This window comes from Pogoniulus pusillus, chromosome 17, assembly GCF_015220805.1.
Source record: "Pogoniulus pusillus isolate bPogPus1 chromosome 17, bPogPus1.pri, whole genome shotgun sequence".
NCBI lineage: Eukaryota > Metazoa > Chordata > Aves > Piciformes > Lybiidae > Pogoniulus > Pogoniulus pusillus.
The window spans coordinates 5,235,954-5,256,493 of record NC_087280.1 but is presented as its reverse complement, the minus strand read 5'-3'; the positions used below and the strand labels follow the sequence as shown (position 1 = coordinate 5,256,493).

Genomic DNA, 20,540 nt, shown 5'->3' with positions numbered 1-20,540 from the left:
AACATAGAGAAAAGAACACCAGTATTAAAAAGTACTGACCAATGTCATCAGCACCAGATCCTTTTTGTCTGAATAATCTGATCCAGAACCTTGCAACCTAATATTTTACAATACATACTATTCATGACAAAAAAGCACATCTCATGAGGCTTTCCAGATTAACTGTGTGTCTTGAAAGAAATAAAAACCTATTAGGTTGACATTTCTATGTCAAAATTACTTTCTAATGATTATGTCTCTTAGTAACAATATCTTACAAATTGCTAGAATCAACCAATACCTCTAACATAATCTGCTCGAAATGAAAAAGATTGAGGCTTGATTCTCTTCTTAATCAGAACCATGAGGATTGATTCATGCTTATTTTAACTTGGGTAAATAAATCAAAGGGAATAAAGGCTCTAATTCCTTTATCTAAAGAGAAAACAGGAGAAGTATGTACTAAAATCCACTGAATGCAATCACTCTAAAATATTTTACAAATAGATGTTATTACTAACATAGAAATTTCATTTTCTCTGTACTATCTTAGACAAATCTATTCTGTGTACCTTGAATTTCCATTGACACTTCTGATGTACGACCACGCTGCTAGATCGATATTTCTTCTTCCATACTGTGTGAAGCTGAACAGCAAGCTACACTGTAAGCTTACCATGCCTAAGTTTCTGAGGTAAATGGTAAAATGCCTACAGGAATAGTCTTTACTGCAGCAACTTTTTCAAAACCACACTGCATCCTCTGGAAGGCTGAACTTCACAATAATCAGAATAACAGTCAGAAATTAGTATGTGCTTAGCCCAAAAATTCTCAAAGCACAACAGAATGCGTCAAAGGTTTTAATTGTGGTGACTTTGATACAGAAGCCATGTAAGTGACAGAGCCCTTCTATTGACTGTTAGAACAGTAATACACATATGATTGTCTTCAGGCTCCAGTACCTAAACAATACTGGAATTAAAAAGAAATACTGAAACTTAGCTGATTTCCAGCTGGAGAGGGAAGAAGAAAAATACAGAGCTGCATTCATGCATTCTATGGGGAAGATTGCATAGCTGATTTAGAAAGAAAACATCTTTTCGTGTCTTCAACAATAGTTCTGTGCTTCTTTAACTTCTTCATGAGTTACAGATGATCATACTTCTTCCATTCAACGTTACCAGCCCAGAACCCACTTGGAGAGTAAGGACACAGTTATTACATTTATCTTGGGAAGAAATGAATCATGTCTGCAGTTCTCATACAAAAGGCAAGTATTTCAAGTTTTGTAAGGACATGACAATCTAAAATATTGGTTGAAGGTAAGCACCAAACCCAGAAATGCAAACCTGGGATGTGGTTGTCTTCAACACTGGGAGCTTGATCTTGCCTGCAGTTCTTTCACCTAAGTTAATTTCCACGCAAGATCCCCAGCTGTACAGACACAGTGATAGAGGCATCTCATTATTTAAGGCCCATGCTTTCTTTCAAATACTCTTGGATAAAGTCACCAAAAGTCACCAAAGCTAATCTTTCCAACAATTTTTTTTGCACTTTTAAGAGCAATATTAATAAATATAAAAACTATGTGGAAATACCTTTAATAATATTCTGATTCTGCTTGCTTACAAAAGAAAAAAAATACCACCCACAACCCAATAACCAACCACCTTTGCCAGAGTGCTTGGCTAGCAGTGATGGTAAAAACGTGGCTGTTCCAAGTATCCTGTACATCACATGATGCTTCTGTCTCCTTGTGGACCAGAATTATATCAGTACTGTCTGCTGAGTTCTAAGAAGCTGAAATTAGGGCACAGAAGCCCCCAACATGCCTGAGATTCAGAAAGGCTGGACTGGCAAGTCATTTCTGGTAACGCTGGTTCACAGAAACATCTTCAGATTCTTATGTGGAAAGTACTGCAAAGTGGACAAAAAGGAAAAAAAATAGGAGACATAAACACATCTGTTATTATGCACAAAAATTTCCTGGAAGTACGAAAGGGAAGATGTTGAGTACTGAATCTGAATCTCTTCTCTTAAATTTTCAGGAAGATTTGAACATTCTGGGAGAAATTTCCATCCTCTGAAAATGTTACCTCAGGGGGCCAAGCTCAGCACTGGATTAAATCAAGTATAAAATGACCTACCTATTAGTTATGGAGCAGAGCTAAATGCTTCTCAATGGTAATTCTGCTATGGCACAGCATTTGGGTTCCTAATCAAGTCAAATTAGGCACTTAGGACCTTGAGATGTTGTTAGGACCAAGAGATCCTGATTATTTTCACAGTATCACAGTATCATTTTCTTCTTTCTATTTGCACTATGACAGAGGTAAGCAGCATGCCTTACTACTGCCACCAGTTTAAGAACTCCTGAGCATCTTAGCAGGACAGTAAAAACAATTTAAAGAGGACATGCTGAAAGCTCTTTTTCTCCAGGTAGTAATCTGTGTTCAATGTCATGACAGTGTAAACTATACATATGTTTCTCTGTTGAAGAAATCAGGGGAGGTTATTGTGTATTTTAGTATGTAAATGCTATCATTTTGATGCCTATATCAAAAGAAAACTTTAAAGGGTTGGACTGCCTGAGAGCCTGAAGAGTTTTGAGTGTACAGTTTCTTAACTTATCCACAGATGCCTGATAGAAGTCAGGTATTTACCAAAGAAAGCTTTGTTGTATGCATTTGGAGAAAATAAATTTTATATTCACGGCAATCCCCAGAAATTCATATCTAGGAATTAATTCAGTTTGGATGACACTAAAAGGTATGATGTATAGTAGTCTGGCATACTAGCCTAAGTGTTGTGAAAGAAAGCAAACAGTTATGCCAAGAGTTTACCAACACAAAGGTTTGTGTTCGCAACTCAGGAACTATCTAGAGCCCCACACTAATCCAAACTCTTGGAAATGTAATTCCCACAAAGGTAACATCTAGGAACTAAATATCCACAGCACTGTCTGAAAACATTTTAGGCAGGATTCCCTGAAATAAAATAATTCCATCCAAATGCACTTTACTGGAAATCTCTTTGAAACTTTTACATTTCTATTAGGGTGTTATTACATTTCTATTAGAGTGTTTTGGCTTGGGAGATGAAGCTCTTCAGAGAGAAGCAGCTGAAACACTCTGTGAAAAATACTGACAGAAATTATTCCCTTGCATTATTTTCTTGCCAGGAATCTCTTGCCAATTTGTCACTAGCTCTAATTTCAATCCTTAAGAACTTGATAATCTGCATGTTAGGACATATCTTATGAGATGCACATTTCCTGCAAGACAGCTTCTGTTACTACAGCCTTAGGCAGGACTGGAGTCAGGACATAAACTATTACATGGGTGAAGGCCCACAAAGGTTTCAGAAATAGTGCATTGCCAATTACATGGTTTTGTTCAATTTGTAGTTTCCCCATCTGGCACCTCCCAGGTATTACTAATACCATGTTCTTCTCAAACTCTGTTTCCAATTGTTAAAGTTTGTTTCACCCTCAGGCATTCAAATAAGCTTAAGCTTCCAGGATGATTTATAAAACAATTTCCTGTGGAAAACGTACCCAGTCTTGTAGAACAGAACACTCAGCTAGTGCCAGTTCAGACTGCTAATACCTCCATTAAACTACATAGAGCTTCTTAATGATAGCAATTTTGAGTGAAACAAACCTACTGGGATCAAATTTTCTGAACTAGCAACTGTCAGTATCATTTACAGCTTACTCAAGCTACTGGGACAGCAGCCAAAAATGAATACATCTTCCCTGGTCAACAATCAGCAGTGTTTTCTTCTAGTCTTAAAAAATTCCTCAACCACAGTAGTGCAAATCAAGCAACGGATTTAACTGCATCTTCATTTGCTTGACAGCAGTACAAAGCTTGCAAAGGCTGTCTGCAGGAGATTAAACCTACACAGGGTCATTAACTGAAGGTGTGAGAAACGAGTGATGAGATAAGGAAAATCGGTCAATGTACAGCAGATGAACTTTAGTTTGCACCAGGTCAAAGCCTGCATGATGGTGCCAAAACGAATGCCTGCTCTATACATCAAGTATGTGTGACAGTATGACAGTTTAAAAGAAGCACACCATGTTGAGCTGTGTGATAAAAAGGTTTCAAAACCCAGAGTGCACATTGTTAGAGGAATCTGACCCGGGTTTTTGCAATCAGGGTGAAGAAGATATTCCTCCTCAGTAATTTGATACCTCATTTTAATGATGGTGAGATTTTAGAGCTGAGTAGTCTTTATTATAAAACTTTCCAGTGTTTGTATCACAGTATCATCAAGGTTGGAAGAGACCTCATAGATCATCAAGTCCAACCTGTTACCACAGAGCTCAAGGCCAGACCATGGCACCAAGTGCCGCATCCAATCCTGCCTTGAACAGCTCCAGGGACAGCGACTCCACCACCTCCCTGGGCAGCCCATTCCAGTAGCCAATGACTCTCTCAGTGAAGAACTTTCTCCTCACCTCAAACCTAAATTTCCCTGAGTCAGTCATCAGCAAGTTTGCAGCTGACACCAAGCTAGGGGCAGATGTGGCTGGGTTGGAGGGCAGAAGGGCTCTGCAGCGGGACCTTGACCGCCTGGACAGATGGGCAGAGTCCAAGGGGATGGCGTTCAATAGCTCCAAGTGCAGGGTGCTGCACTTTGGCCACAACAACCCCATGCAGAGATACAGGCTGGGGTCGGAGTGGCTGGAGAGCAGCCAAACAGAGAGGGATCTGGGGGTGCTGATTGATACCCGCCTGAACATGAGCCAGCAGTGTGCCCAGGTGGCCAAGAGGGCCAGTGGCATGCTGGCCTGCATCAGGAATGGTGTGGTCAGCAGGAGCAGTGAGGTCATTCTGCCCCTGTACTCTGCACTGGTTAGACCACACCTTGAGTACTGTGTCCAGTTCTGGGCCCCTCAATTTAGGAAGGACATGGAGATGCTTGAGTGTGTCCAGAGAAGGGCAACGAGGCTGGGGAGAGGCCTTGAGCACAAGCCCTATGAGGAGAGGCTGAGGGAGCTGGGATTGTTTAACCTGGAGAAGAGGAGGCTCAGGGGAGATCTTATTGCTGTCTACAACTACCTGAGGGGAGGTTGTAGCCAGGAGGAAGAAAAGCACTGGTCCCATGTAACAAAGCAGGAAGAACAAAATGACCTAGGGCTTATCAGTGATCATCTGCTCAAGCAATGGCAAAGCCAGGGATAAAACCTAACTGGCCTTGCATCCTAAGTTTCCAACTGTTATGATGTGAAGAAGCAGCTTTTGCGGTGGTGGACGTAAAGAACAGAACAAGAAATCCTTTCCTACAAATAAAAATCATCCAGGGTCTGCTAAGTTATGCAATCCTTTTGACAGTATTGACTATCAGGTGCATGCCAGTATGGCATTCTGGGATCAAATATGCAGAAGTGGTCATTTTCCATAGCCTCACAAAGTCTGCACTTAGCATCTCCACTTGCTTCCTGGCAATCAGTTTCAAAAGTGGCTGTTGCTTTGGTTCCTAAGAGCTTAATTTTCACAGCTGCTGTGCAGTTTAAAGTATAAATCAATAGACACTTAGGCTTCCTAGAAATTAAAGGCTGGAATGCATTCAATTGGACATAAAAAGCGGAAGATTATGCAAAACCAAATGAAATTATGACTGTCTCTGGGCATTCTGAAGTAAAATTAATGTCTCCTTCAGAAGGCAACATTTACACAACGTTTGAAAAATGGAAGTGGCTGAGATGAGAAAGTTCAGCATTAGCAGATCCATCAGTCTATGATGCAGTGCATACAGCAAAAATATGATCAGGAATATCCCCAAAAGAAAAGTAATAATTGCCTTAACAAACAAAATGCACAGTAAATTGCAGTAGGGAAGAAGTATCAAGTCTTCCACACACATTAGTTAGGATATTGCCAGGCTGGGAATATCTTCTTTTGCTGGCTGGTTCACTATCATTTTGTAACAAAAGGTCTAATTTTGTATTACTCAAGTAACAGCCTTAACTGTAAATTTAGGTAGAACATTTTACTTGTGTGAAAGTCATTGCCCTTTTCAAAAGAAAAGTAAACTGATTTAGGGCAATAAGCCACATTCAAGCCAGCTCTGTGCTGAAGTACTTATGTCTGACGGTACACAGTGACAGCCTCAAAAAATAACTGAAAACATGCAGAAGGCTCCTTCTCTTAAAACAATACCTGAGAAAGTCTGGTGCTTTGGAAATCATGTTTTCAAAATCTGCAAATCCTAGTTTGCCATCACCATCCATGTCAGCTTCTTCTATCACTTTCTCACACACCAGAGTGATTTCTTCTTCTGTTAGCTCTTCTCGGGTCAGCTTATTGAGGGTTTGTTCCAAGTCTGCTTTACAAATGAAGTTATCTGTGTTAAAATCTAAAGAACGAAAGAACCAAAGAGAAGATCACCAAAACCTTCTAATTTACTTCAAATGAAAAAGGCATCCAGAAGTATCCCAATACAGTACCATAAATCTTAAAGGCATAGATTGCTTTAAGCTCTCTGGGAGCCATTTCACTGAGCACAGAGAACATATCCACAAAATCATTGAAGCTCAGGCTCCCCTCTCCATCTTCTGAGAAAGATAACACAATCCTTTCCTTGAAGGGATTCTCCTGTGAAAAACAGATAATTTTTTTTTAGTATTTGGATGAGTATTTAGTTCCATGGTTGGCTCTTTGAAGACATTTCTTCCAAAATCCATCTAAAAATGTACATTTGCACACTTTATCAGGGAATGGCATCAAAACATTCTGCTGCATAGTGCCATTTCTCACTCAGATTTTTTCAGCTTCATGGTTATTTATTCCCTCCAAACTGGTGCTCATAAGATTGCTGCTCTGTGGAACACAAGCCTTATAAATGCTATTGTAGAGGTACTAAGAGTGTGAAGATCATCTGCTCACCACAGGTTTTTAATCACAGTGTATGACACAGTCGGGAGGGTTGCAGCTCCTGTTAATAAGCTAGCACACACAAAGAGGGGATGACAGGATGGGAAGTAAACTGAGATCAAGGTGGGAAGTCAATAAAACAAAGAGGCCCTTATTGCCTTCTGGTGGTACCTGACCAAAGGCAGGAGTAAGGAACATGATTTATGAAACTGTTTTAAAAAGCCAGTATCAGCATTCCACACCTGACTGACATGGAACCATACAGAATCACACAGAATTAACCAGGCTGCAAAAGACCTCCAGGATAATCAAGTCCAACCTATCACCTTACCCTTCTAATAAACTAAACCATGGCACTAAGTACCTCATCCAGCCTCCTTTTAAACACTTCCAGGGATGGTGACTCCACCACCTCCCTGGGCAGCCCATTCCAATGGGCAATCACTCATTCTGTGAAAAATTTCTTCCTGATGTCCAGCCTAAACCTGCCCTGGTGCAGTTTGAGACTGTGTCCTCTCATTCTATCATCAATCAACCAAACCATGTCCGTTCATTGAGGATGTAGAGTCACACCTCAGATGGATCTAGTAGAAAATCCTTTTGTTTTCACTGTGATGCCCATCGATGTCCTATCTCTAGTTGAACAGACTACAAATTGAAGAGTTCAAAATGAAATGTCATCTCTGCAGAAGATGATTCTAAGATCCTTTCCTAGCACCCTACCAGCCCAGCTGGTGTGCAGTCTACTCCAAATAAGACAATAGTCTAAGCCCATAAATACAGCAGCAAGCACAAGAAAAGCTGCTTTGCTACTCTGATGTCCAAACCAAGTGTTTTTGTAGTAAGAAAACTACTGTCTTTCTCACACCTACATAAAACCCAAAATTAATCTGTGTCTATAATACTGTGAAAATCAATTCAAATCAGTGGAATATAACACACAAGCATCATTTGGGCTGTGAGCAGCATCTAGAAACCTTATCTGAACCAAAGACATCAATTACCATAATGGTCTCCTGTAAATGCAAACAGCTTTGGTGGTGGCCTATCAAGTTCATTATTTGGAGTACATATGCAGCATTTTATTTGGCCTTAAAAAAAAAAGGCAGTTTGTGCAAGTTCAGAGCTCACTCATCCATCTACTGAATTTCTTATTTGTTATTTTAGCTAACAGGTATTCATACATCATCCAACTCTTCTAAATGACGTTTCGTACGACAGCTGTATGTGAGAGATAAATGATCAGGAAATGTTATTTTCCAGTGTCCTTGAATTCTTTCTTGATCATTCACACATAGAACCAATGCATCTGCACAGCTGTAGAGACTAAAAAAATCCAAGCAGCATGTACAAAGTAGAGCTACATGAACAAATAAATGTTTTATATTTATGCAGTATCTTTCATCTTAAAGGTACATAAAGTACCTTACAAGAACTGGACTACTTACCACTAATACAGGGCTGCCTTTGAAGTGGAATTCAACAACTGTTAAATGGTGTGCAGCAGCTTACAACAAGAGCTCATGATAAAGATGTCCAACTGAAATCACACAGGAAATTCAGCAGCATAATGAAATTTGTCACCCACAGAAAGATTGCATTTCAGATACATTTTGTTACAGCTGCACATCATGAAAAAGTTGTAAGCATTTTTTCTTACAAGACAAGCAGAACATACAAAGGCTTCATATCCCTAGGAGAAATGGGAGGTGTGATTGTGCCCATGGCCAGCGGTAAGACAAGGGGCAACAGGTACAAACTAGACCACAGGAGGTTTCACCTCTACTCAAGGAGAAACTTCTCTGAGGGTGTCAGTGCACTGGAACAGGGTGCAAAGTCTCCTTCTCTGGAGACTTTCAAAACCTGCCTGGACAGGATCCTGTGCAGCCTGATATAGCCATGGGCTTAGACTAGACGATCTCCAAAGGCTCTTTCCAGCCCCAACCATTCTGTGATCCTGTGACATTTCAAAGAACATCCAGTTACTGGAAAGCAGCCTTCCTTTTTCCTCCATGCAAGTGGTTAAGGCGTAGATTCACGCTACAGGATGACTCTAGGCCAAATCTGGTTCCACGACCGAGTAGAGAGGAGTGGTCAGACATTCCAGCACAAGGCATTGCCTGAGCAAGGCTATACCACACCTCCATACACTGGTCAAGTACCATCACCTGGCAAATTTGAGAACCAGTTTCAGTGGCCATCCCAGGTGGAACTCTCAAGATACTTTTTCACAAAGGCTGTACTGGCCACTCACAGTCTCAGAGAGCAGCCCTGATTCCAGCAGGCTTCTATTTAATGATAACAAAGCGCTCAGAATACATCACCTAAAGAGGTGTCTTTGGATCTCTCAGTTCATGCTCTAAGACAACTTCCATGGTTGAAACTGGCTGGAATCTGCTGAAAGGTAAATATCCATCTAATGACAAACCGCACAAGTATGTGCGTCAGTCCTGAGGCTGGGTGAGATCTGAGAAAGAGACATTGGAAGCATAATTCCCTGACACAATCAAGATTCAAAATTCACTACTAAATGCCAAGATCTTGAGTCCTTCTGGCGAACAAAACAGCTGAGAATAAGGCTGTTTTAACTGACAGGAGAAGAAGGAAGCACAGAGCTATAGACTCAAGTGGAAGCCCATTGAATTAGTCAATACTAAATTCACATTGTCCTGCACAGTTCAATGACTGTTCCACAACAGGGAGCACATGGACAGATTTCAAAGGGTAGGAGATGAATGAGCTCCCTGCGCTCTGCACTCAATACAGAAGGTTGAGTTCTATGTTCAAATAAAGACAAAACCAGACCAAATCAATATTTTTTAAAAATTAAAAAAAAAAAAAAAAAAAAAAAAAAAAAAAAAAAAGAACTTCTGAAAATAAAAATACAACAACCTCAAGAGAGCAGTAGGGTCACAGGTCTCCAGAGTCTTGAAAAGAAAAACACACAAGGCAGATGGTTTGAAGTCATTGTAAAGAGATCAAGCATACCATGTGGATCATGTGCAAATGAGGTATAGCAAATGTGCACCTGTGAGTACTCTTAAGACCAAAGTATCTGCCTTGAGTGCTTGGAGCTATGCCTGCCTGTGGCATGAATGTACATAGAGACACTCAGTAGAAAACGCCTAATTTTATTGTTTCAAATGGTCAGTTCATTAACAAGCCAAAGTCAGATTTATTTGGGCTGGCATGTAAGAAAAAGTTCCATTTTCTTCCTAAAAGTACATTTTTAAAAAATTGATTGTAGCTGATAAATATTTACTATCAGAGAAGGCTAAATAGCAGACTGGCTGAGAAAACACAGAAGAAAACTATCTTTTTCTTTCTAAAATACTGTATTGCTTGCTTTAGAACTAACCTCATCATAAGAAAGTGTCACAGGAACAGTGGTAAACCAACATCTTACAGGCAGCAGTGGGTAACGAACAGGGATATTTGCATCTGGGCACTTCCAATCAGCAGTGAGTATCACGCCCAGGCCTGCCTGCATTAGAAATGCCAGACAAGATCTCTCCGACTCAATAAGCATATTGTTGTTGCATCAGACGAATTACCTATATGACGTGTCAGAGATCTTGAAAATAAATGAATACAGAATTAAATGGGCCTAAGCTTTCTTAAGTAACTGATAAATGGATGTCTAAAACCTAAATGAAAAATAAAATCTTTCCTTATAGTGATTTAACTTTCTCATATTATGTGTCTTTAGGCAGTATATCTGTGGCTTACACAATGGAAAGTATTAGCTTACCTTCACAGATACTTTTCACATCCTTTCTGTAATTTCATTACCTCTACTCTAAAGAGCACAGATTAAGGTTCCATCATATTTAAAGGAAAAGCCATGGGGGAAGGGAGTGAAGGGAAAAACAACACTGCTCCTTTCTAAATTGCTTTCTCTTAAGCACTAATTGTTTGTTGTTTTTTTTTTAAAGTGAAACTTAAACTTGTCTTGTTGAAAAGCTTTTTCTGTCCTCTCACAGTAAAAATGAGAGGGGAGACAAACAATAACAGAATGGTTGCAGCTAAAACTCTGCTGATTTCCAGATTAATGCTTCTGTAGTAGCTTGGGGTAATCCTTGTACATGTGCCATCTATCTTTTCAATGATCACTTTTTCCAATCAGGTAACTGTTCCTATATTTTTTCAATGTCACATGGCAGCTATCCCAAAATCCAGACCTAAACTGTAACTATCACTTTCCAAGAAACTATTCCAAGGTTTATTTCTGAGATTGTGGCTAAATCTTTTTGAGTCAATTGTTATTTTCTTTGTCCTCTGGTTTCCATCAGAGGCTCTAGGGAAGTACTGAATTGTCCTTTTGCCACATCCAATTTGCCATTTGATTAATTAATTTGAAGCACTCTGTCCTATTTTCCACAAGTTGACTGTATTTTGGAAGTTGGAGATTGTAAGTAAAGTTACAAGACAGGTCAACATAAGTAAGTTGGAGACGTTGGGCAGTCATTACAAAATGCTTCTCAGTTTTACATCCACAGAAACACAATGATAATTTCCTCTCTTGCACTTGTACTTAAGTCCCCTCTGGCAGATATTTACATGCACAAAGCAGACTGCTTTGCAGGCTACTGAAAAACAGAATCCCTTTGGACCTCTTCAAAAGTGATCAGATGCAAACCTTTCTCAAATTTCAGGACTTATTCGTAAAAGCATGGAAATGAACTCTTCTCAGACAAACTTTAATGTAAAAATGTCTACACTGTTCATTACCAGACCTCCCATAGGAGAGGCTTGTGCTCTGGAAGGGAAGACACAGTTAAGATGAACAGTAAACTGCTCCTGCAGCATAAAAAAACACATTATTTTGTTGGGATTTCCCCCCTGTCTCAAAATCCATTTTTGATTGTTTGGTTTGGGTTTTTTCATATGTAGATGATGCTATTCATGTCTTCAAGCTTGTCCACAATGCCTACAGGGCACTGATGGAGAAAACCCTGCACAAACCAAGGCTAAGATAATGCTCACCTCTCTTTACTGAGGGCTGCACTGTGGTCAGATCACATCAGCCAAAGAACCAAGTGTTTTGGTTGCATATAGAACTGCTTAAATATGATAGAACATAACCATAATGGGAATACAAGGCACTGAAACAAAACCTGACTCACTAACTCTAGTAGGAAACTGCAGAGAATGCTGGTAAGCGCTATCAAGCAGGTATAGATTTGTAGTTCAATGGAAACAAAAAAGGCCCTCACCACTTATTACACTTACAGAGCCTACAGCACATGAAAATGTAGCTTCAGAAAATCAGTAAGAGTGGTCTGAAAGGAGTAGAACAGTCCATCATAACTAGAAATAACAGGATGCAGAGGTAAAGAAGTTGGGATGAGCTGTAGGTGAGAATTAGTCAGAGCAGATGTGGGGTTTTAGGAACAGTATCAGTGTGCCTTCTCAGGTGTCAGTGCCCACTACATGGAAAGCTTTGAAACTGAGGACTATGGAAATCCCTTCTAACATTCCATCCTATTAAAATTTTAGGAAGTGTTTTCATTCCATTTTGAAACAACTCACATGCATTCATGTTTAAGTTTACCAGAAAGAGGGTGCTAACATTGGTTCTGATACATAATCACTGTTCCCTGTGTGACCTTCCTTTCTCCAAATGCCTGTGTCTGCTAGTCATTCTCTTTCAGTAGTGTGTGGATTTATGAACTACCTTGCTCACCACTGCAGCTAATGACAAGGCCTGTGAACATCCACGAAGTTACAGTGAGCCAAGAGAGAGAGCAACAGACTGTGAAGTCAATGAAACAAAAAAGTTCCCCTTCAGGAAGTCCTTTTATAACCAACTCCTGACAAAAGGATTGCTCTACACTACAATAAATAGACAGTAACCACACACCATCTTGAAGATTCTGACTATCAGAGATGTAGGTGTCACAAAGAAAACAGCCACCAACCCACGTCTACAGCTTGTATGTGAGTCCTGACATCAGGCTACATTCCCACGTGTAGCTCTGTGGAAATGTCAGGCATAAAACAAGTGAGATGGGTTTAGAAATAAAATAATTTTCCCTTCCTACATACTCTCACACCAAAGAGCCCACATCATAGCTAGAGTTTTGCAATATTAATGGCTGCAGTCTCATAGATGTCCATATGCCCTGAAGTTCATTTATTAGACTGCCTCCTGTGTAACAGAGATTGTCAAAACTAGAGACCAGAGGCATCAGTGAAGCAGATGGAGTAAACTAGCTGCTAACTTCAGTATAATGATAGACCTAATCAGCTTAAGGTATCTGCCTCTTCTTGATTTATTTATTTCTTGCCCTGACTTTCAACTTTTAAGAATCACACCTTAGTGAATAATTCATTACCAATTAAAGTGAGTAACCACCAGCATCTATACGTTTTTTCTTTGAAAAACAAAAAACCTGGCTCAAGACATGAATGTGTGGAGTAAAGATTTTTTTTTTATAGTAGCAAAATCTAATTTAGGAAAGTGCATTATTGATTCTATCCATTTGTCAGAATCTGCAGTGGTATTGAGCTCAGCATTGCCAGTAACTAGAAATGTAATGTGTATATGAAAAAAAACAGGTGCATTGAAATTATCACTAATTTTATTAGAATTCAATAGACATTTAGTTTATTTATTTCTATTCTCAGATCTAAATGTTGCCTTTGTCTTCGCCTTGATGAAAATCTACTGGAGAAAGAAAATGCCACAACGATTTACTTCCTGGTCTGGTCAAGTTGCAAAGGTTAAAGATATTTTTTTCCTGGTGTCTAAGATGGAGTTACTACCTAAATTGCTTGGAAAATGAACTCTAGGAGAAAGACTTTATCCCCCATCCCACGTCTGCAAAATACTGTGCAACCAAGACTGACTCCAGTTCATAAGTGAGATCCTAGGGTGTACATTAATATTTTTTACTGTCAATGCTTTCAGAGAGTCATGGAGGAAGATCTAGTCTCCTCCACCTGATATTTTACTGGACACAGGCTGGTGAGAGCACCTTCCTTACAAACTGCTGAAATTCCTGCAATAAAATCATTGGTCTGACAACAAGATTTCTAAGTATCTTTCACAACCTCATGAGACTTGGGAGATGAGTATTGTAAAATTAGACATTGGAACCTGTCCTGTTACTTTCAGGAAATCAAGTTCCACTACCTGGGAGCTGTTGAGTTGGCCTCACTTAGGCCGCATGGGAGCGGGAAAGACACAGACTCATACCAATATGGTACATGGGTGGGCAAGCCGTTTATTGAAGCTAAGCCTGGTGCTTATATCGGGGATTTGGTACAGGGCCGTGCACTTCTGATAGGCTTACATACCAGAAATGGGCTGTCCACACACATAGATGCACACCTGCCCATCTACCCCCCTTAATCCCCCTTTGCACAGCCAGCCACAACATTTTCCCATTCCCAGGACTGTCCAGCCTGCCTGCCTTGCACAGCTCAGATACGGATAGCAGCTTCTCTGCTAGCATCCCAAGGCCACTTTTCTGCAGCTGTGTCTCCTTATCAGAATGATCTAAGTCCGTTCAGTTACTCAGCCTGTTCTTTTCACTTCAGTTCTGCTCAAACTCCAACAGGGAGACATCATCTAAAGCAGGCTCAGAAAACCTTACAGATGATGTGATGCAAGCAGTGAGATTATGACCCACTTTATCTACAGACGGTCTGTTAAAAAGTCTATTACTATGACCACCTAAGTTTGCTAAGGTGGTGAAATCACAGAATGGTGGGCTTGGAAGGGTCCTCCACAGAACAGCACATACATAGACATGCTCCTGTATCTCAAAATCTAATCTTGGTCCAGTATAACACTTCTGGTTCATATCTCAGCTTAAGCATCAGGTTGTCTTGTAAATACAGCAGTCTCCCATCTCTCAAGTTGCCGTAGAATGAGCTCTTCCTTAACTGTTCAACCCTTGTCATGGAAGCCTAACAGCCTGTGTGTTACAGTTTCTTGCTTTCTTTTCTGAATTAAACCCTGAATTTTCACATAGTAATTACCAGCCAGTTGGCAGTTAGGCTCTTCAGAGTCATGTCACTGAGACAGAGAATTTCATAATCATATCTCAGCAATTTCAGGATCCTAGAGATAAGAACACAAAACTGAAGGAACACTGACTGAAGTGCTAGTACAAAGACCTAAGATGCTACAGTGTTGAGCTGTAGCCATGTTACAGAGATGCAAACTACTTGCACCAATGGATGAATGAAGTAAAAACCCTTGAGATGATAAATTTGATCACAAAGATACATAAGCAAAAGTAGCAGATGTCTGAAACTGATCAGAACACTTCAAGATGCTCCTAGGTACATAGACTTGGTAAAGTCTATGCTTCATCCTGCCAGCTACTAAAAAAGCAATTAGTATATGTTGACACAGGTAAGGTCATCAGTTATTTCTGTTGTATTCCATACAACACTAATCTGCATTTTTACATACAGGTGTCAACACAACAAGTGAGACAAATGTTCCTACTCTGCAATGAAGAATCTTCTTCCTGTACTAGCTGCTAAGCTTCAAATGACTGGTTCCAGATAACTGCTGAAACCAAGTCCTTGGACTAAATCACCTCAGGCAAATCTCACTGGAGCATTATACATAAATCCAAAAGATCTCCAGATTGCTTCTAAGGGAAAACAAAACAAACACAAACATGAAAATAACCTTGACTTGAAGTCTAATTCGACTGCTTTTCACTTTATGGTGACTTAACCTCCTGCCCAAGTGCATTTGTAAATCAGTGCTTCTGGCTGCACTTTTTTACTTAAGTATTTGATATCACAGAATCAACCAGGTTGGAAAAGACCTCTAGGATCATCAAGTCCAACCTATCACCTAACTCTTCTAATTAACTAAACCATGGCACTAAGTGCCTCATCCAGCTTCCTTTTAAACACCTCCAGGGATGGTGAGTCCACCACCTCCCCAGGTAGCCCATTCCAATCCTTGAGGAAGAACAATAAGGAAGAACTTCTAAAACATGAAAATGAAGTCGAAGACCATCAACTACATTTAGTAATCAACTGCATTTAGTAATACTTCATGCAACTATCACAGTGAGCTACCTGTAGAAACAAAGTGATTCAAAAGTGTCAACTAATTTGCATAAATAAAAAAACAAACCATAAAACAACAGAATTCAACAAACTCTTGAAGAAATGCTAAAATCCATATTTTCCCTGTTAAATCCACATCCAATTGTCAAACTGATAAAATAGTACAAATACTGTCTCAGTTCTCTTTTACACTGATTGTTTTATGCCTACTGGTTCCTTCATTTGTAGTTACAAGGACCATCTCTCCACGTGCTATCATGTAAGGACTCCATGAAAAATGAAATCTCCCGATAATTAAGAAAAAACATATTTGTTCTGCTCTTGCAGCTGAGGGGGAAAAAAAGGAAGACCTTTACTTTGGATCAGCAATGTTCTGCACATCTCTTGTCAACACACCCAAGTAAGAAATTCTGATTTCTGACCAGCTCTTCACCCAGAGATCCCACTGGTCTCTAAAGGATCCATGTGTTTTTTTCTGAAATATGTATTTATTTCCTGCTCATTTCCCTTACAACTCTCCCAACTGTCGCTACAGAAAAGATGTTCACCTAAGTATTTCCCACTGTCTGGAGGAAGGAGAAGACTTCAGCATGCTGTATTGCTTCAGGATACCAAACTCACTTAACAAAACCTATGGAAGACAAGCTACATAAGTTAAGAGATAGTTGGTAAGCAGTCAGAAGCGATACCTTCAGCTCAGGCATGTTTATTATAAGCTGCATAGGTAGTTTAACGTCTGGGTCCTTTGTATAGTCCATGGGCACAACGTTTGGTGCCATTTCATGGTATCGCCCATGCAACCTGTAAACAAGCAGAAAAAAAACAGCCAATAACCAATTTTAAATAACCAATTCCATTCATGCAGCAGACAGGCACAAATTTGTCTTGCAGCTCTAATTATTTAATGCAGAAGTCTGAGCCCACCAAATTCCCATCTTTTGGATAAAAAAAAAAAAAGAAGATTTTGATGTAGTATCCAGACTCACTGCTACTGCCATGTGTAACATGAGGTGCATAACTAAGCAGTAGTTACAGCTTAATTTAAAAGCCCATGTGCAACTATAGTGCTATAGCAAATGGTATTCTTGGGAGATCTTACTTCTGAATGTATAAAGCCTGTTTCCAGTCTGTGCCTCCCTAACACACCAAATTTAATCTTACTATTCTGTCTCTGGCTGACATCAGTACTGACTAATACCACCTCATTCCATTTCACAGTGTTGTTTCATTCTCACTGCAGCTTATTTCTCAAATTATACATTTTATAGGCAATAAACAATTGTTTTTTCCCTGAGATGCAATTAAAGCATTTAGAAAATTAGTTTCACTCTCTAAAGCTTGCTTATCATGCTGACAGTATTATAGTACACTTTTGTAAGAGAGCTGGGAAGAGTCAAAGGTCATGAAATACATGGGTGCTTCTAAAAGGTTTAGAACCTGAACATCAGTACATCATAAACTTTATTAGTCTCACACACAACCTGGGAAAAGACTGCACAAATATTTCTACATTATCTCCAAATGTTGACTGAATTAGCAAGTGTTAATCCCACCCTTTTTTGTCATCTCCAAATATTCTAAGTAGAAAAGCACAGCCCAAATACCAAGAGAAATCAGCCATACATAAAGAAAACATCAAGTTAAGCAGGGTATAAATTTTAAAACTACGTTAGCATATTTAACTGGGACATTCACTCAAGCTGGGAATAGAAACACTGTAAGTAAAATGGGTATCCAAGTCAAACCCACTCAAATTTGGAGCTCTCAAGCTATACCCAGAGATTGCCCAGGTAAGTAAAGTATTACCTGTCCAGAGGCAGCTCATACATTGGAGAGATTAATTCTGCCAATTTGCTAACATTACTGATTCTAATGGTACCTCATCCTGGCAGACAAGTGTCTAGAATCCAAGACTGACTGTCAAGAACAGCACAAAAAGTTTGGAGAGGGAATACCTGTACCCTCAAGCTCAAAGACAAGGCAGAGATCGATATATTTAGCTTGCCAGTCCTCTAAGAAACAACACATATGTAAAAACAATAGGAAGGAAGAGTGAGTAGCTGCCATTCACAGAACACCTAGACAATGTAGTGTCCTACAAAATAAACTTTTTATCCTATGTGGAAATTTTCTTTTACACCTAATTCACAAACCACTTTGAGCAGAAAGTGGTTGTTTTGTCATGTCATATGTATTCAGAGTGTTATGGTCTCATTAGGCCACATGTCCTGTTCATATATATTTAAAAGGTATTATTTTAATTGTGACAAAAAACTCTTGCCTGCTTGCTAGGTATACCAACGACTGAAGAGGTTAACACGTTTTTAACAGCACAACTTAAACAACTAATACAGGAAGCAATGCCTTAACAACTCCATCTTTCCAGCAACCCCACAAGCAAGCGAGCCCTTTCTGATTAATGTGTGTAATGACTTCCAAAACCTAGGAGAAAATGATTTAGAAGCATGTCTTTGGTCACGATTATGATGTGGCACAAAAACCATGAAATATAATATAGAAACGTGTTTTGACTGGATCTTAGGAAATTAATGTCTTTGCACTGTGCAACAATATACTGCACCAGACAGGCAATTAAATATCCACTGATCTAAGCATATTTCAGTTGCTTTCCACAGCTCACCCTGACATTTCATAAATACTGTGTAATTCAAGAGGCAACAGCCATTTCCCCCTCCAGCAACTGATAGCTCTGCTGTAAACAACAGCTACAAAGATGCCCCTAAACACAACAGAGAAAAACAGCTTAAAAGCACTTAAAGGAAAGCAAACCTCTCAAATCCAATCACCATCTAAGGATTTCTTTTAAGCACTAGATACTGAAATGGTGTTCTGGCCTTAATGAAAGCAGAGCATTCATCACTGCAAAGCTTGGCCATTGTAGGCAGCATTTCACGCTAGCTGGCAAGGCCTGATCATCTTAACTGCCAAGATTTTCTCCTCTGCTTTCTCTAGCATTAGACTTCTCTGTCTTTGCTCTGTCTCCTCCAACAGGACTATGAATACAGACAGTGAGCTGAGCATATTAAGGAGGTTCTCCATAATGTCTTTTAGAAGACATAGAAGAGCTTGGAATAAAGTGGTCTGTGTTTCACAGTATACAAAGTTTATTGTGTTAATCTAAAATGCAAGGTATGGAATTTCTAAGTTCCCAATGAAACACTCTTAACAAACCTCATCTGTAAAAAATGAAAACACTAGGTCACTTCCTTTTGGGAATGAACATATGACAGAAGCCTAAAAATGTTGTGGGAAGTGTCTGTAACTGAAATGCAACCATATCACAACATCTGTTAATAGCAACAAAAGAAACAGGCCAGCTCTGACAGACTGCTCTTCTCCCACTAACTCTTCCCTTAATTCACCAAATCACTCAAAGATCTGTAGGTATGAGAGCTTTCCACCTGAGCGGATATCACACTAAAGCATCCAAATGAGTCTGTAGGAAATGGCTGCAATCCAACTCCTGCAAACTGAATTACAGCAATAAAATACTCTTTCACATGCTTTTATCTGCAGCTCTCTGTGATAGCTCTATTACACTCCATGATTAGCTAACATCACAGTGAAAAAGGCTGTAAGATTTCTCTAGCTTAGGGTTTCTCTAGCTTAGGCTCTAACAGAACTGCAGAAAAGAATGCATTATGCTGACCAAAGACACTAATGGGAACTGATTTACAGCTGATGCTACATAGCCTGTAGCTCCCCACAGATGCAATTTGAGGTGCACCTACTCTATTGTCGTATAGTGCTCCTGCTGCAGATGCAAAAGCATGTGATTGAGAGCTAAAGAACAGGTCCAGACACACCTATATTCGTAAGTCTGCCACACGGAGCTATGGCAACTGTTTCTGGAAGAGAAGGAGTTTCTTAAATCTGAGGATGAGAAAGTGAGGAGGGGCCATCACAGCTGCTGAAATTGTCTTCCAGGGTTTCAGATTTATGCCATACATTCATAAATGGCTTTCGTAGCAACAGTTAAATGTTGCACATGGTAACTAAGGCATAAATCTCTGTGCTGCAGCAACTCCTCAGTGAATTACTGCCTCCAATGCTTGCAAAAGTTTAGAACAGTGTATCAGAGAAAGGACTCTGCCATATGAAGCTGAAACCAAGAAGATGGGAAATTTAGTGCCATGTCTGAAGATACCAGGTGAGAGTGTTGGACAGAAACTGGAGCCCCTTGTCCTATCACTGGGCTCCATCTTTACTGCACCTTCCATGTCCCAGCTGTCTCAGTCTTTCGTCAAATAATGGATTCTCCAGTTCCTTATCCATTCCAGTGGCTCTATGCCAGGCTCCAGCAGTTTCATCTCTCACCTGCACTAGAGAAAGGCAGTGCAGAACTAGAGACAGTACACCTCTACTGCAGATCCCATACAGACGGACACTGACAATTTTGTCCTCACCTGATCCTAGCAAAACAAGTGCAACCTGACTAAAATAATAAAAGGAATGTCTTATGGTACAAGAGATGAAAGAATTGCTTAGAAGCCTGTTATTTTTCAGTCACAGAGGACAGAGAAAGGTTAGTGGCAACAGGAATAGAAACATAATTAACAAGATCAATAGCAGCCTCAGAAGATGTTCTTCTTAAATGTTGTTTCTTGCTCA

General features: G+C 39.7%; 1 protein-coding gene across 1 annotated transcript in view; it reads right to left on the bottom strand.

The window, feature by feature from the left end:
* Positions 1 to 826: 826 nt before the first annotated feature.
* The window catches only part of CIB2 (calcium and integrin binding family member 2), a 38,969-nt gene continuing 19,255 nt past the window's right edge, over positions 827 to 20,540 (bottom strand). The window contains exons 6-9 of the mRNA XM_064158179.1: positions 16,598 to 16,709; positions 6,437 to 6,584; positions 6,150 to 6,345; positions 827 to 1,896 (exon numbers count right to left, since the gene is read on the bottom strand). Coding sequence (XP_064014249.1) covers positions 1,875 to 1,896; positions 6,150 to 6,345; positions 6,437 to 6,584; positions 16,598 to 16,709 — 478 coding nt within the window. The 3' untranslated portion in view covers positions 827 to 1,874. The remainder of the gene's footprint in view (positions 1,897 to 6,149; positions 6,346 to 6,436; positions 6,585 to 16,597; positions 16,710 to 20,540) is intronic.